At 43.0% G+C, this 14,682-nt stretch overlaps 1 protein-coding gene across 4 annotated transcripts in view; it reads right to left on the bottom strand.

Moving 5' to 3' along the window:
- Positions 1–14,682, bottom strand: part of LOC147438255 (SNF2 domain-containing protein CLASSY 1-like) — a 45,379-nt gene that overhangs the window by 14,033 nt on the left and 16,664 nt on the right. For 2 of the 4 annotated variants that reach the window (XR_015184958.1, XM_086487546.1), the window contains exons 2-3: positions 11,813–11,959; positions 11,488–11,738 (exon numbers count right to left, since the gene is read on the bottom strand). Coding sequence is in view for 2 of the 4 variants with exons in the window: in XM_086487546.1 (XP_086343672.1) it covers positions 11,488–11,738; positions 11,813–11,867 (306 nt within the window). In the remaining 2 variants the exon portion in view is untranslated. Of the gene's footprint in view, positions 1–11,487; positions 11,739–11,812; positions 11,969–14,682 lie in introns of those variants that run through there. The other 2 variants (XM_086487547.1, XM_086487548.1) reach the window with 2 other exon arrangements.

Here is a 14,682-nt window from a genome sequence, read left to right as displayed (position 1 = left end):
TGTATCAGATTCACCACATTGTAACGCTTTGGTCTCATAGGTCATTTTGGCCTTTTGAAGATGTTAATATAACATTTCAATTCATCTCTCTCTCTCTCTCTCTCTCTCTCTCTCTCTCTCTCTCTCTCTCTCTCTCTCTCTCTCTCTATATATATATATATATATATATATATAGAAGTTCAATGATTTTGAAGTTTTTGTTCGTGAGTTGCTATTGATTTCTCACTTGGAGTGTCGAAGTCTCTTACAGCGGTATCAGAGCTCAGAAAGATTCTTCTGCTGCGGAGGATCCGATCCCTTATGCAACACACACAGATTCTTGAGGAGAATATTATAGAACAATCGACCCTAGACTTATTAGACACTCCCACCTTACTTCATCGCGCATCGGACGCGCTCCCGTATTCATCGCTCTGTCTTACAATGCATAAGCCATAAAGAACCCAAGATTACACATGGGTACTCCCGGAGAATTTAACAGAGATAACACCTCTCGGTGGCTAGGCAAAGAAAAGTTGAAATCCGACGCGGGAACTGAAGTAAACAATGAAGATTTGGACAAATTCTGGGCAGAAAAGTTTGCCAGAGCGGAGCACAAACGTCAATTGCAGGTTGACACATGTTACATGTGTGAAAACTTGATCAAGTACTCCAGAGACCCAAGATTTGCGAAACACCTGAAGAATTACCCGATTGATGAGATTTACTTGAGATGGCAAGAGGCCATTGATTCTCCTCTCAGGTAAGGAGGAAAGCTGAAAGGATAGACGAGTGCAGAAAAGGGAAACCTATACTTGCAGAAAGAGCTTTGGAAGGGTGTGACATACTCCAAGGAATCCCTTGGTTCCCCAAGACCAATCGATTGTAGGGCAAGGAAAACCATCTTGAAGAATGAGAAGGACAAAGGGATTGTACAAAAGGGTGAGTCTTTCCTATTGGTATCGGCTTCGACCATTTCCAGATTAATGAAATCCATTCTTTTTGTTTACTCGATTTTCTTTAAAAAACTCAACGATTATCAAATGTCAAATATGTCTAACCTCGAAAAGGAACAAGAAGAACTTCTCCAAGCTCAGGCTAACCGTTTTCCCTAAAGGCTTACCAGAAGAGTTACCTCCTACTCGTCCGAAAGATCATACGATTGATTTGATTTCCGATAGTACACCACCCAATCGACCATCTTGCCGACCGAGCCGAGCCAAAAATGAAGAAATAATGAACCAAAACAGATTCCCCATTCCGAGGATCGATGATATACTTGACAGACTTCAGGATTCCACTTGCAGAATTGATATAAAGAGTGGTTATCATCAGATTCGAACTGCTCTTGAAGACGTCTACAAGACAGCTTTCAAGTCGACTTTTCAGTTTGTATAAATATGGTGATGCCATTTGGCCATACGAATGCTCTAGCTACATTCAACCGCATGATGGATAGGATTTTTAGAGAGTACCAATCATTTGTGGGCACTTTCTTTGACGACATCCTCGTCTTCTCCAAGAGTGAGGCAGAGCACAGACACCATCTGTTACAAGTTTTCCAGACACTTCCGCAACATAAACTAGTTGTAAATGCAAAAAAAGAGCGAGTTTTTCTTGCAAGAGATACACTTTTTGCGACACATCGTCTCATATGAAGGTGTAAAGATGGACACAGCCAAAGTTGAGACCATTTGTGATTGACCGGATTTGAAGAATGTTCATGAAGTTCAAAACTTTTTGGGTTCCTGCTTCTATTATCGGCGGTTCATTCGAAAATTGACAGAGATAGCTTCTTCTTTGCATGTGTTGATTCTTTTACTTGGAGACAGTCACAGATTGCAGCCTTTTAGACTCTCAAGGAAAAGTTGACAATCGGACTAGTATTGGCTTTACCAAACTTGCAAAAGCCTTTCGACGTTTATTGTGATGCATGTGGTCGCAGTTTGGGAGCAATCTTGATGCAAGAAGGCCTGTCATAGCTTACGAGAGCAAGATGTTTTCACGACCTGAACAGGTTGCACAGATTTATGAGAAAGAGCTTTTGGCAATTATCCATGCTCTTACTCAATGGCGATATTTTTCCTACTCGGAGCCGACTTTACCGTCTCACAGATGGAAGGTGCAACGGAAGTGAATGTTGAACTTTGCTCAAGATGAGTGCTCCGAATTATGCTCAAGGGTTCCTTTTACTTACGGAAGGGAGAGCCTTCCGTTCCTTTAGTGAGAGAGTGCAATGATCACAAACAAAGTGGTGAACACTATGAATGAAGGTACTGAGACTGCGAGATAGAGAGAGAAGAATACGACACCATAATGTTGTCGAACCCTCCTCCGAAGGCCCCACTCTCTATGGTGAGAGCGGTCTACTATTGATTGCACAAATATCTACAATGCAATGGACTTGCCGACGATGAGGACGACGACGAGACGGGCTGAAATCTGAAAACGTTAATGGCTGAAATCTGCAAATCTTTATTTGATGAATTCTCACTCTATGTCGATGACGACGTGCTGAAAACGTAGATGCTGAAATCTGCATTTTCCGGGCTGAATCTACAAACCTTGGCTGATCTAACCGTGCTGCGAGGATCTACTCTGGGAAGGTGAGATCTGCAAAGTTCGAGACTTCTACTATGGGATCTGACTGCTGCAAATTGAAAACACTGATGCTTCTGGGCGTTCTGTCGCGAAGGAACTGCAAAACGCTGGGCTGATGTGTTGCTAGGCCTCTTGCTCTCTTGATGCAAAAAACGCTAGGTGAAATGTTGTGTCGCCAGGTTGATTTGCAAGTTGCAAAACATTGGGCTGCTCTGCAATTGCATGAAAACGCTGGTTCTTGGTGATGGTTGAAAACGCTATGTTGACTGCCGGGGATCTTGCTTGAGAAGATGCACTGTTGGACACAGATCCTTGCTGCCTCTTCTGCCAGAAAGTGCTAGCGCTAGGGTTTCTTATATACTGGCTTGCTAAATTGCCCTACCCAGTTTCCCAACAAAAGTCACTTAAAAATAATTGGCTAAAATAGGAAAAATAGGTCTATGCACTGTAAAAATGCTCCTGATGGGTTCTGACTAAAATCTGATGATCATGCTGTGTGCAACCAGAGGATATGCATCTACTCTAAGTGTCTGGACATGCACGGTCTGCGAACAGACTCACAAAAGTGCCAAACCACTTCCTAAGCTAGGCTAACTGAGCTGAACTAAACCCAGCTCATGAAGTAGCTTGTCCACGTACACATAGGGTTAGATGTGCATGTGACATCCCCTCCTTTTCAAAGTGAGGTACTGGTACCGAACTGTTTGGCGTCGAGGGAGATCGCCAACAACGTCTGGAATCCTGGAAAAGACTCTTCGCCGGCCCACTCTGATGCGTGGGTCCTGCGATATCTGAACTTCATAAGGGTCTATAACACTTGCTTCTTTGGGCCGCGCCGAAAGCGACACAAAGTCATCTGTGGCTCCTTCAATGCTTCAACTTCGTCTATAGTCATGCGTCTACCTTCTTCAAAAATCTCCGAGGATGAATATTCTTGAAACCACTTCCAACACAAAAACATGAACATACCCATTCCATGTAAAGTGACTGAAAAAATTCTAGTCTTCTTTAAAGATTGTGCATGCAATGTAGATGAACATAGAGACGGAGTGCCAAACCGTTCATCAAACACATGCAAACAATGGATTCGAAACTTGTCTTTTTGATCTAAATCAATCAACTGTGGCAAATCACAATGGAAATGCTGATGCTTGATGCTCAATCCTTCATGTGCTCTTTCGGATATTGTGTCATGCCAAGGAAGAGACATGAAATGTGAATTCCTTGAATGCAAACATTTCAGTTTTTCATGAGTAATCCGCATACATCCGTGCTCATTCATGAGTGAATCGTGTTCATCGTACAATATGTCATGCCTATGAAAAGGGATCACATAAGGATGGTGACTAAAATACAAGAAAGCATCACGAATGAAACACTCGAACAATGCATACTGACTAATCATGCGCATACACAATACTACCTGTGGGAGTTCTTTGGACCTCGACTCGAGAGCAAAGATCGATTCTTCGTGATTGATCGAATCTGCAACGAGGTTAGCTTCACTAGAACAAGCATCAACTAAACCATCGTCCTTGGGAACAATCACATCTTTATCTTGCAAATCATCATGCTTGTGAACAATCACATCTTGATCGTGCAAATCATCATGCTTATCATTATCAAGCAATTCATCATGCTTATCATTATCATGCAAATCATGTGTGTCGTGCTTTGGAGAAGAAAAGACTGAGAGAGTCTCCTTCTCCTGATCCTTTGCAATCTGTGCTTGCACATTGGAACAACTCTTGCATGTGCTGGGCTCTCTGTTCGGCCGCCAAGCGCGCTTGCTCGCGCACACGCTCTATGGCTGCCATTCTTTCTTTGTGCTTGCGATCCCGTTCTACTTTTCTTTCTTCGCGTTCGCGATCCAATTCAGTCTTTCTTGCTTTGTGTTCTAACTTCCTGTCCATCATCATCTTGTCGAAAGCCTCCATAGGAGTTAGTGCAATCCTTGGCGTAGATGGGGAAGGGGGAGGGTCGGAAAAACCTCCTGGTCGAGAAAACTCTTCTTCGCCACTCCCATGCTCACCACCTCCATGCGAAGTATCCATTCTGCTTCGAGTGATGACAATCCACTGAAGTCTTGTGTTCCTAAGTTCATGAGGAACTTGGGTTTTTGTGGTTCTTGGTTCTTGGGTTCTTGAGGGTCTTGAGGTTCTTGAGTTCTTTAGGTTCTTGAGGTTCTGGAGTCTTGAAGTTCTTGAGGTTCTTCTTTAGCTTGCAATCTGTGTTAGAGAAGAATCTTCTCTTACCCGAGCTCGTCTCTTTCCCGTGGGCGCACCCTTGGCGGCCTTGCGCTCACACCAAGGTTGCTTTTCCCACCTCATGTCGATTGGTCGGCCTCTAAGTGCACGATCCGCTCTCAATGAGTGAAAAGAGAAACAAGGGGAGACTGACAAGCCCTTCTTTCTTGGGTTTCCTGTCACTCTCTTCAAAAACACGATTAGAAATCGACACGTCCAAGAGGACTTGGGTTACGTGCGACAGCAACAAGCAAAATAAAAATAAAAAATCTTGTGGTTCTTTCCTTGAGTGATACAGAACACTGCCAAAGCTTTGATACCAATGTAAGGTGCAGCGGAAGTGAATGTTGAACTTTGCTCAAGATGAGTGCTCCGAACTGTGCTCAAGGGTTCCTTTTACTTACGGAAGGGAGAGCCTTCCGTTCCTTTAGTGAGAGAGTGCAATGATCACAAACAAAGTGGTGAACACTGTGAATGAAGGTACTGAGACTAAGAGATAGAGAGAGAAGAATACAACACCATAATGTTGTTGAACCCTCCTCCGAAGGCCCCACTCTCTATGGCGAGAGCGGTCTACTATTGATTGCACAAATCTCTACAATGCAATGGACTTGTCGACGACGATGAGGACGACGACGAGACGGGCTGAAATCTGAAAACGCTAATGGCTGAAATCTGCAAATCTTTATCTTCTGAATCTTGACTCTGTGTCGGTGACGACGGCGATGACGACGATGCGACGACGACGCGCTGCAAAAGCAGATGCTGAAATCTGCGTTTTCCGGGCTGATCTGCAAACTTGGCTGATCTAACCGTGCTGCGAGGATCTGCTGCGGGAAGGTGAGATCTGCAAGGTTCGGGACTTCTACTGTGGAATCTGACAACTGCAAATTGAAAACGCTGATGCTTCTGGGCGTTCTATCGCGAAGGAACTGCAAAACGTTGGGCTAATGTGCTGCTCCAAAAACGCTAGGTGAACTGCTGTGCTCTGCTGTCGCCAGCTTGATCTACAAGTTGCAAAACGCTGGACTGCTCTGCAATTGCATGAAAATGCTGGTTCTTGGTGATGGCTGAAAACGCTATGTTGACTGTCGGGGATCTTGCTTGAGAAGGTGCAATGTTGGACACAGGTCCCTGTTGCCTCTTCTGCCAGAAAGTGCTAGCGCTAGGGTTTCTTATATACTGGCTTGCTAAATTGCCCTACCCAGTTTCCCAACAAAAGTCACTTAAAAATAATAAGTGAAAATTGGCTAAAATAGGAAAAATAGATCTATGCACTGTAAAAATGCTCCTAATGGGTTCTGACTGAAATCTGATGATCATGTTGTGTGCAACCAGTAGATATGCATCTACTCTAAGTGTCTGGACATGCACGGTTTGCGAACAGACTCACAAAAGTGCCAGAACACTTCCTAAGCTAGGCTAACTGATTTGAATTGAACCCATGTCATGAAGTAGCTTGTCCATGTACACATAGGGTTAGAAGTGCAGGTGACAACAAACCATCAAAGTTTACGCTACTTCTTGTCACAGAAGCAGCTTTCGGAAAAGCGGGCTAACATCCTGTCACAATTTCATTTCCACATAGTCCATGTTCAAGGACAGAATTTAGTGGCAGATGCGTTGTCTAGAATGCCCTTGGTTCTGGCTATTTCCGCGATACATCATCAAAGCTTTGAGGATATGGTAGATCAATACGCCACAGATCCTGATTTTGTAGATATCTTCACCGGATACAAAGTGGAGAGACAATTGCAGGCTATTCCATACGGGACGGCTATTTCATGCGAAAAATGATGTGTGTTACACAACCTTTGAGGGAAAACGTTTTGACAGAGTCATTGTCCACCTTTTTCCGGCCCCTGTGGCATAGATACCATCTTGAAGGGTGTGTAGCGTTACTTTCACTCACCGAGGCTCAAAAAGGATTTTAGATGAGTTTGTTCGTAGTTGTTTAGTATGCCAAAAGGTCAAGTTTGACAGGCACAAGGCACCAGGACTTCTACAGCCTTTACCTATACCCTCTCGTCCCTGGGAAAGCATTGCCATGGATTTTATTTTTTATCTTCCCAAGATTCAAAGTCGGCATGATGGCATTTGGGGCAGTCATCAATAGATTCAGTAAATAGGCCCACTTTATTCCGGTAAAGAAAACGACTAAACCTGATCATGTGGTGAGACTATTTGTTTCACAGATTTTTCGATTACAGGGCATGCCTGAGTCCATTGTTTCGGACAAAGATCCCTAGTTTACTAGTTTTCTTTGGAAGGCAATGTGGGAGAACATTGACACGCGGTGGTAGTTCTCATCCTCGTTCCACCCGCAGACAGATGGGCAATTTGTCATAGCCAATTCAATGGCTTTGGATTTGTTGAAGTCTTATATTTCGGATCAAAAGACAATGGAAAAAGTATTTGCCCTTCATGGAGGTTACCTACAACAACACAGTTTATTCTTCGACGGGGAAGGCACCATTTGAGGTAATTGAGAATGACCAAGAAAGATTGACTAATGTTTGGGATACTTATTTACCAGAGAGACGAGATTGAGCGGTTTTGCTATGGTTTGCCAAACGAGATTGGAGACTATTGTCTAAACCAGAAGTCTGACTTCATTCAGAGACTTACGGGACATACTAATCAACGATTTGGAATGCGTGCCAGCTCATTGACTTATCTAACGAACATGATAATATCCACCTCAACAAGGCAAGAGTCCGCCAGATTGAAGAGAATGAGTCAAGGGAACCGAATGACAACTCATCACACGATTCTGGAGAATCAGATGGTAGCACATCCGAAGGTTCCAATGAACTAAGCGAACTAGATGCAAGTTCATCAGAGGATTCCGGAGAAGAAAAGGGATCAGATGATAGTGCGTCTCAGAGTTTCGATAATTGAGACTGACGTGCCAATGGATAGGGGAAGCTAGCAAAGCTACCCATAGGTCCCAAGGCACAAGGAAAGAAACGAAAAGGGAATCCACTGGTAGATCAGAGAATTCCTCAGACCCAGGATAAGTTTTTTGAGACTAACATGCAAATGAACAGGGGAAGTTAGCGAAGCTACCCTTAGGTCCCAAGGCACAAGGAAAGAAACGAAAAGGGAATCAACTGATACATCAAAAAATTCCCCAGACCCAAGATAAGTTTTTTGAGCAGATCAATATGATCTAGATCTGGATACTGCTTTTGCCAAGGTGCACAAGGCTCTTGAGAAGTCTCAAACACGGCACAAGAAGACAACCGACAAGAACCGACGTGACTTGCAGTTGAAGGAAGATGATTGGGTGCTCTTACGGGTTGAGAAGGCACACCTGAGGAAACGGAAGGGAAAGGAGTGGCTTTCTCCAAAGCTAAGTAAGCGATCTTATGGCCCTTTCCAGATTCAAGAGAAGATAGATGATGTATCCTTAGACTGAAGTTGCCTGATACTCGGAAGATTCACAATGCTTCTCATGTGAGTCACTTGAAACCTTTCAAGGGTGAGGTGTCAGTCAACATGGAGCCTGAGGAGCAACTTGAAGTGGAAGAGAACGAGAAGATAATCGTTTCGAAACAGATACTGGCTCACAAGGAAAGGAAAGTGAAAGGTAAAGTGATACGACGGTTCTTAGTGAAATTCAAGAACTATCCGACATTGTGGATGGAGGAAGAGGACCTAGCAAATACTCCTCAAATATTGGAACTTTACCTTGAGGCTTTCGGTCTAGCTTCGACTATTCCGAGAGATCCCGTGGATCAACAGAGATGATCTGGTGCAAACGAGACTGCACAAGAGAGGAGTCACTCCGCTCCTTTGTCACAGCTTACCCAGATGGAATAAAGTCACTGATCTCCCTTTGGATTTCAGGGATACTGATAGACTAACAGTATTCTGTTGGATGAATTTATGAAAGAAGTACTTCGACATGGAAATTCCTGAAATGATTCTCCTTTACGTGTGCTCTCTCATGTGAGTTGTGTCTGAGTGCATGTTTGAAAGACGATATGACTGCAGCATTCAGTCTTGAGATTCCATATGAGATGGATATGATAGCAAAAAGAACTAGTCAATCTGACATCAGTGAGATCCGGTGTAGATCGTTGCCAAGAGATCATGGTCCGAGATCTTGATGGACTTTATGTGATTTGATTTATGTAATTTGAATGTTCAGTGACTGTCGTCTTTGTGCAAGTGCTGGATTTGTGCCGTCTACTGCGTCAGTGGTTAGAGTCAGTGTCTACTGAGCTGGTTTGTGGCTTATGTCTCATTTTGCAGGCATAATCGAGGGCGATTACAATTATTTCAAGAGGGGGCCATGTCATAAAATGATAACGTAGCATGACCACCCAGACAGATTCTAGATAAAATGTCATAAGGGTTCCCATCCGATGGGACCCAAGGGACACAAAGAATTAAAGAATTGAAGATCAAAGTTGTACCAACTTATGGTACCCCGGCCGAGGGGCCCAAAACTCTAAAGACCAAAAGCTTGCACACTGAAAGAGAGTTCCGTAAATCGCGCCGACATGCTGACGTGGGAGATTGTACGGAGACTGACGTGGCAGGTTGTACAGACATTCATCGTTTTGTGTTGGCTGTGCCACGTGGCAGGCTGTACAAATTTTCGCGATTCATGTTGGCAGCTGTTGAGAGCAAACGCTTTTATGGATTGATTACTTTTGGCGCTCTGCTTTTGGGGCATTCCTTGTAAGAATAAAAGAGCCCTTGGTGCCTCACTCTACAGAGCATCTGGACGCAAATTAGAGGTCCCTCGGGAGTTGGTACTTTGCAATGATTAATGATAAAGAAATACCGAAAGGGGCGCCAAACTTTGGGGCCAATACCTCTGGGCATGGAACTACGCTGGGCCCTCTCTCTCTCTCTCTCTCTCTCTCTCTCTCTCTCTCTCTATATATATATATATATATATATATATATATATATATATATATATATATATATATATATATATATATATATATATATATATATATATATATATATATCGGGAGTTGGTACTTTGCAATGATTAATGATAAAGAAATACCGAAAGGGGCGCCAGACTTTGGGGCCAATACCTCTGGGCATGGAACTACGTTGGGCCCTCTCTCTCTCTCTCTCTCTCTCTCTCTCTCTCTCTCTATATATATATATATATATATATATATATTAAAGTTCAGTGATTTTGAAGTTTCTGTTCGTGTGTTGCTATTGATTTCTCGCTTGGAGTGTCCAAGCCTGTGACAGTCGCAACCAATTACATTCAGGTTCTTGTCTTGTGAGGTAACTCCTCAATGACAAAATGCTCTTTCAGAAAGGAATATACACGGTGGCCGGCTAGGATGTTGAGCACAAAGGAAATCTTAGAGATGGTCCGATCATTCATATAAGTGGATGTCTATCTTCTCCTTCTGTTCAAATCTCGCATGAGTACCCTCTCTCACTGAATCTGAATCCACTACAAACAGTATGCAACAAAGGCAAGTAACCCAGGGGTGTACAAATGGCATCACACATGTTATTAGGGTGGCATTCATCGCATCCTAATACCAAGTTGACTTCCCATTTCCTCTTTGCTGCACTGTTTGCTGTATCAAGGCATGTAACTTTAGCTAAAGTTATGGGGCATAATGGCACATCATCTGAACTTGGTGCCACTCTCTTGTGAGAGCTTGTTCTTTGGTCATGTTCTTTGGTTTGCAAGGCAATTGGTAGCAGATTAATGGGCACAACTCTATAGGATTGATTCAGGCTGCTTTGCTAGGTTTTCATTGTGGGTTTGTGAATCTCCCTGACCATGCAGAAAGAGTTCCTGCTCAGAACCCCTTGGGATTTCATAAGGGGATCAGCTCTGGAAAGGTTTAGATCTTTCTAGCTTGGGAAATGGCCCTGCAGTTTGCATAATAAGAATTCCCCTAGAAGGTAATTCCAAATTAACATGAGATTGGAAAGAACACGGTCACTTTTAGGTGTCAAAAACCTTCCATTTGATTGCCACCACATCATTCTGGTCAGGGCGATTTCACGCCTTACCATTAACACAGGGATCAAACCTCCTTGTTCTCATTTCGATTCTAAATCTATGCAGTCTGTGGGACATACGGTATCTTCAGATCAGCACGGCAGGACACTGAGCATGAGCAACCGGTGCAAGTTCAAGGACAAGAAGAGTCTATAGGAAGCTCATGTATAAGGGGGCTCAGATGCCAAGACAACTTTAAGGGAAGAGGCAAGCAAGAGAAAGTGCAGCAGATCCAGTCAGACATAGGTGCCTAGAATATAACCCAAGTTAGGCAGGCATTGTGCCCCTTCAGATGTCCCCTCCTCCGTCAGTTGTGCCATTTTTAGATAGGGATCCAGTTGCTCTTCTGCTCATATTGGGTCTACCAGCAATGCAAGTAAAAAGCTACCATGTAAGAAACCAATTCCTTTCCAAATTAACATGTAAAGAGCTGTAAGGAGGCCTGATGAACTTCTTCAAGAAGCGAGTTCTTGAATTGTTTTGTTCTAATAGTTTTGTGGGGTATACTTCTAGTAGCATGCAAAAGCAAGGAACATTCAAGCATGCACTGTTAATCATAATTGATTTCACACTAAATGATTGTATATGACTTACAGCAAAAGTAGCTCCAGGGAAGACAAAAGCATCAAATTGAGCATTCAAATAATCACTTACAGAATAGCAACTTCTGTTTGATCCAGCTCTAAAAGAATGTGGATGGACCACAAATGCCACAACATCAGCTCCAACTGTCAAACAACTGCAATCTGAACTTCCTGCTGTTCTTGAGCGAAGTCGTATGTAATTTGATGTGAGTTCTTGCTCTTCATGCTTACCATAGCCCTCAAAATAAACAACATAATTGCCCCCTTTCCTCTTTAAGAGCTTTGTGTACCACCAGGCTCCAATTCGGAAAGCTTCAAATACTGCCACACGACATCATGGGAAATTATGGTTTGTAAGTTGTTCTAAGAACGGCAACAAGAACTCCAGGACTTACAAGGCTTTTGGCTAAAAACACCAGTTGAGTTCATTTCGTTCACTTCTGTGGCCATTGTTTTGTTGGGTTCTTGCCACGTTAAAGTATGTCCAGTTCATCCAAGGCTGATAATTTTCTTCAGAAATTTTCCTTAGTGCTGCAACATTCCTGTAAATTCTGTTTTAATTTGAGTTACTACATAGATATTGGAAAGAATGGCATACAAGTATTAATAGCACAGTATTCCTTCACACAGGTGTAATCTCAAACCACTAGTACACATAGCAAACCGCCAATTGAAACAAGTATAGGTAAGACTCGTATTTGGACTGCAAACAACAGTTCAATTTTAACAAACTGCTGTCCTCCTCTCAATTCCAACAAAATATAGAACCTATGTAAAAGACCACAAAAGAAGCACCTCTTTAGATTATGTGAGGGTTTGAACATGCCCACAAAGATGTGAACCTTCGTCACGAAGTGATGGCGTGGCAGCCTGCCAAACAAACTGATGGACTGTACAGACACAGTCATAACGTGATAACAGTGTACAAACGCTGTGCTGATGTGGCAGGAAGCGTGGGCATCCAACCACGCAGATGCTTTTTGTGTCCCCTACATGAGCAGCAGTTTAACAAGTTGCGTTGTATTACTAAGTTGTTTTTAGTAGTCGCTTTGTGATTTTTTTCTAAGCAATCAAGGAGCTGTAACAGAGACCAGCGAGTCTATTGTACTCAAATCATGAGAGTGGGCCCTTCAAGGGGTTACTTTCTAATTGTTTGACATCAACACAAACAAATAAATACCACCCAAGGCAGTCAGCATCTCTCCAAGGAGAACTCTGCCCCTCTTGTGTCATGTGCCAGCGTTGTGCATTGAAATATTTAGAATTTTCCTATATGTTACAAGTCTCATCACTACTTGTGTTTCTAATAGCAATTGGTTCCGGTGGTTTTAAACAACGATTCGGTTTTTAGATGATTTTAAGGATCGCCGATTTGCAAAAAATATCCAGGGTTTGTCCATGAAGACAGTAAGTAGCCAACCAAAGGAAGGAGCAAAACGGCTCCTAAAAAATTCCCAAATTAAGGCAAGGGAACCAAGTCTTCTCATACCAAGGATTGCCAGTTCTTTATGGTACACAAGATGCAGCAACAATAGGTGGAAGGGGTATGCTACTATGCACAATTACCCTGTGCATATTCAGAGGATTCCTTATTTTATGGAGATGGCAGGTCGACCTCATCCATGAATGCACTAGGAGGCTATATGGCCTTCATAGCCTCTATGCCAAGGTTTATGGGAGATATGCAAGGCCCGATGCCTCGCATGCACACATGATGTCTAGCATACAGGGCTATCACTTTGGGCCAAGGTTTGGACTCTAGAGACATGGAGATGGTTACCTTTGGAGGTAATAAAAATACTTTGCTTCTGGCCACATCCTCCAATGAGCTGACTTCTTTGAAGGGTGCAGGGGGTGCATATCTGGCTTCTTCTAGGTCCGTCACTTTGGCTGAGCAGAGCCAAAAGCTCCTAGCATACAAGGGGCGATGGCACATGTTCAAAATAAATATGCTTTGCTCACCAGAACGTTGACTTTTACGACAAAGAAGACTAAATCTAAGGAGAAGCCTCAAAAAAGGATTCACGAAAGACCGAGTACCAGGAGGAGAATACCTAGAAGAATAAGGTCTTTAGAAGGGAGAGTTTGGGCAACCCACTAAATCTGTAGAGAAGAAGCTCAAGTGGTTCATGCAAGGTAAATCTTTACATGTCCAGAGGTGGGACAAATCTGCTCAATGTCCTACCAAGAAGGCAGATAAGGCTGAGACTTCAAAAGTTACAGAGGAGAGGAAGAAAAGAAACTGAAGACCAATGTTGGATGTAGTTTTTGTGAAAGATGCGGATCAGCCTTTGTTAGCATGTACCAAGGAGACAAACGTGAGCTCACCAAATGTATATGATAGATCGCCTCTGTTTAGAGGAGGGAATACAAGCGTTATTCCTAATGAGAAAAGCAAGCTACACATGTTATGGATCAACCAATTACTAATGAAGATTTACAAGATGTAATTGATGAGGATAGGGCTGAAAATGAGCAAGCTAGAGGTGTGCCCAGATGGTGGTGAAAAATATACACGACTGTAAATTGGGTGCACCTTGTCTAATCATACTCGTTCATTTCTCAGCATGCCTTTTATGAATAGGATTGTTATGCTTTGGCCGTATCTAGTATGTACGATGAGGAGAATCTTTGTCAATAGATGAAGCACAAAACCATTAGTCTCAGATTGCAACTCAAAGGAAGACTCAGAGGAAGTGTGTATGGACTTCGACATTGTAACTTCTACATTTGTCAAGATATAAAGAAGTATCGCAAGGGAGTCGAGGACTCAGATGGTGGTGAAAAATATACATGACTGTAAATTGGGTGCACCTTGTCTAATCGTACTCGTTCATTTCTCAGCATGCCTTTTATGAATAGGATTGTTATTTTGGCTGTATCTAGTATGTACGATGAGGAGAATCTTTGTCAATAGATGAAGCACAAAACCATTAGTCTCAGATTGCAACTCACAGGAAGACTCAGAGGAAGTGTGTATGGACTTCGACATCTACATTTGTCAAGATATAAAGAAGTATCGCAAGGGAGCCGGGGACTCCTAGTTGATGGGCCGATACTCTCCAAAGGGGAACTCCGCCTCTTCAGTGACACTTAGTCTTCAAGTGTCGAAGTGTGAAGTATCAAGTAAGTTCTATTTCCAATTGGTGAAACGTCTGCACCAATTGTTATTCCCCATTGGGACATGGTATCAACTGGTTACAGTGGTATCAAAGCTAAGCAGTTTGGTTTTCTGTAACTGGCTTGGACACTCCAAGCGAGAAAT

The sequence above is a fragment of the Adiantum capillus-veneris genome, chromosome 17 (genome assembly GCF_014529385.1).
Source record: "Adiantum capillus-veneris isolate H3 chromosome 17, ASM1452938v2, whole genome shotgun sequence".
In the NCBI taxonomy this organism is placed as follows: domain Eukaryota; kingdom Viridiplantae; phylum Streptophyta; class Polypodiopsida; order Polypodiales; family Pteridaceae; genus Adiantum; species Adiantum capillus-veneris.
This window is presented reverse-complemented; position numbering and strand designations above follow the sequence as displayed.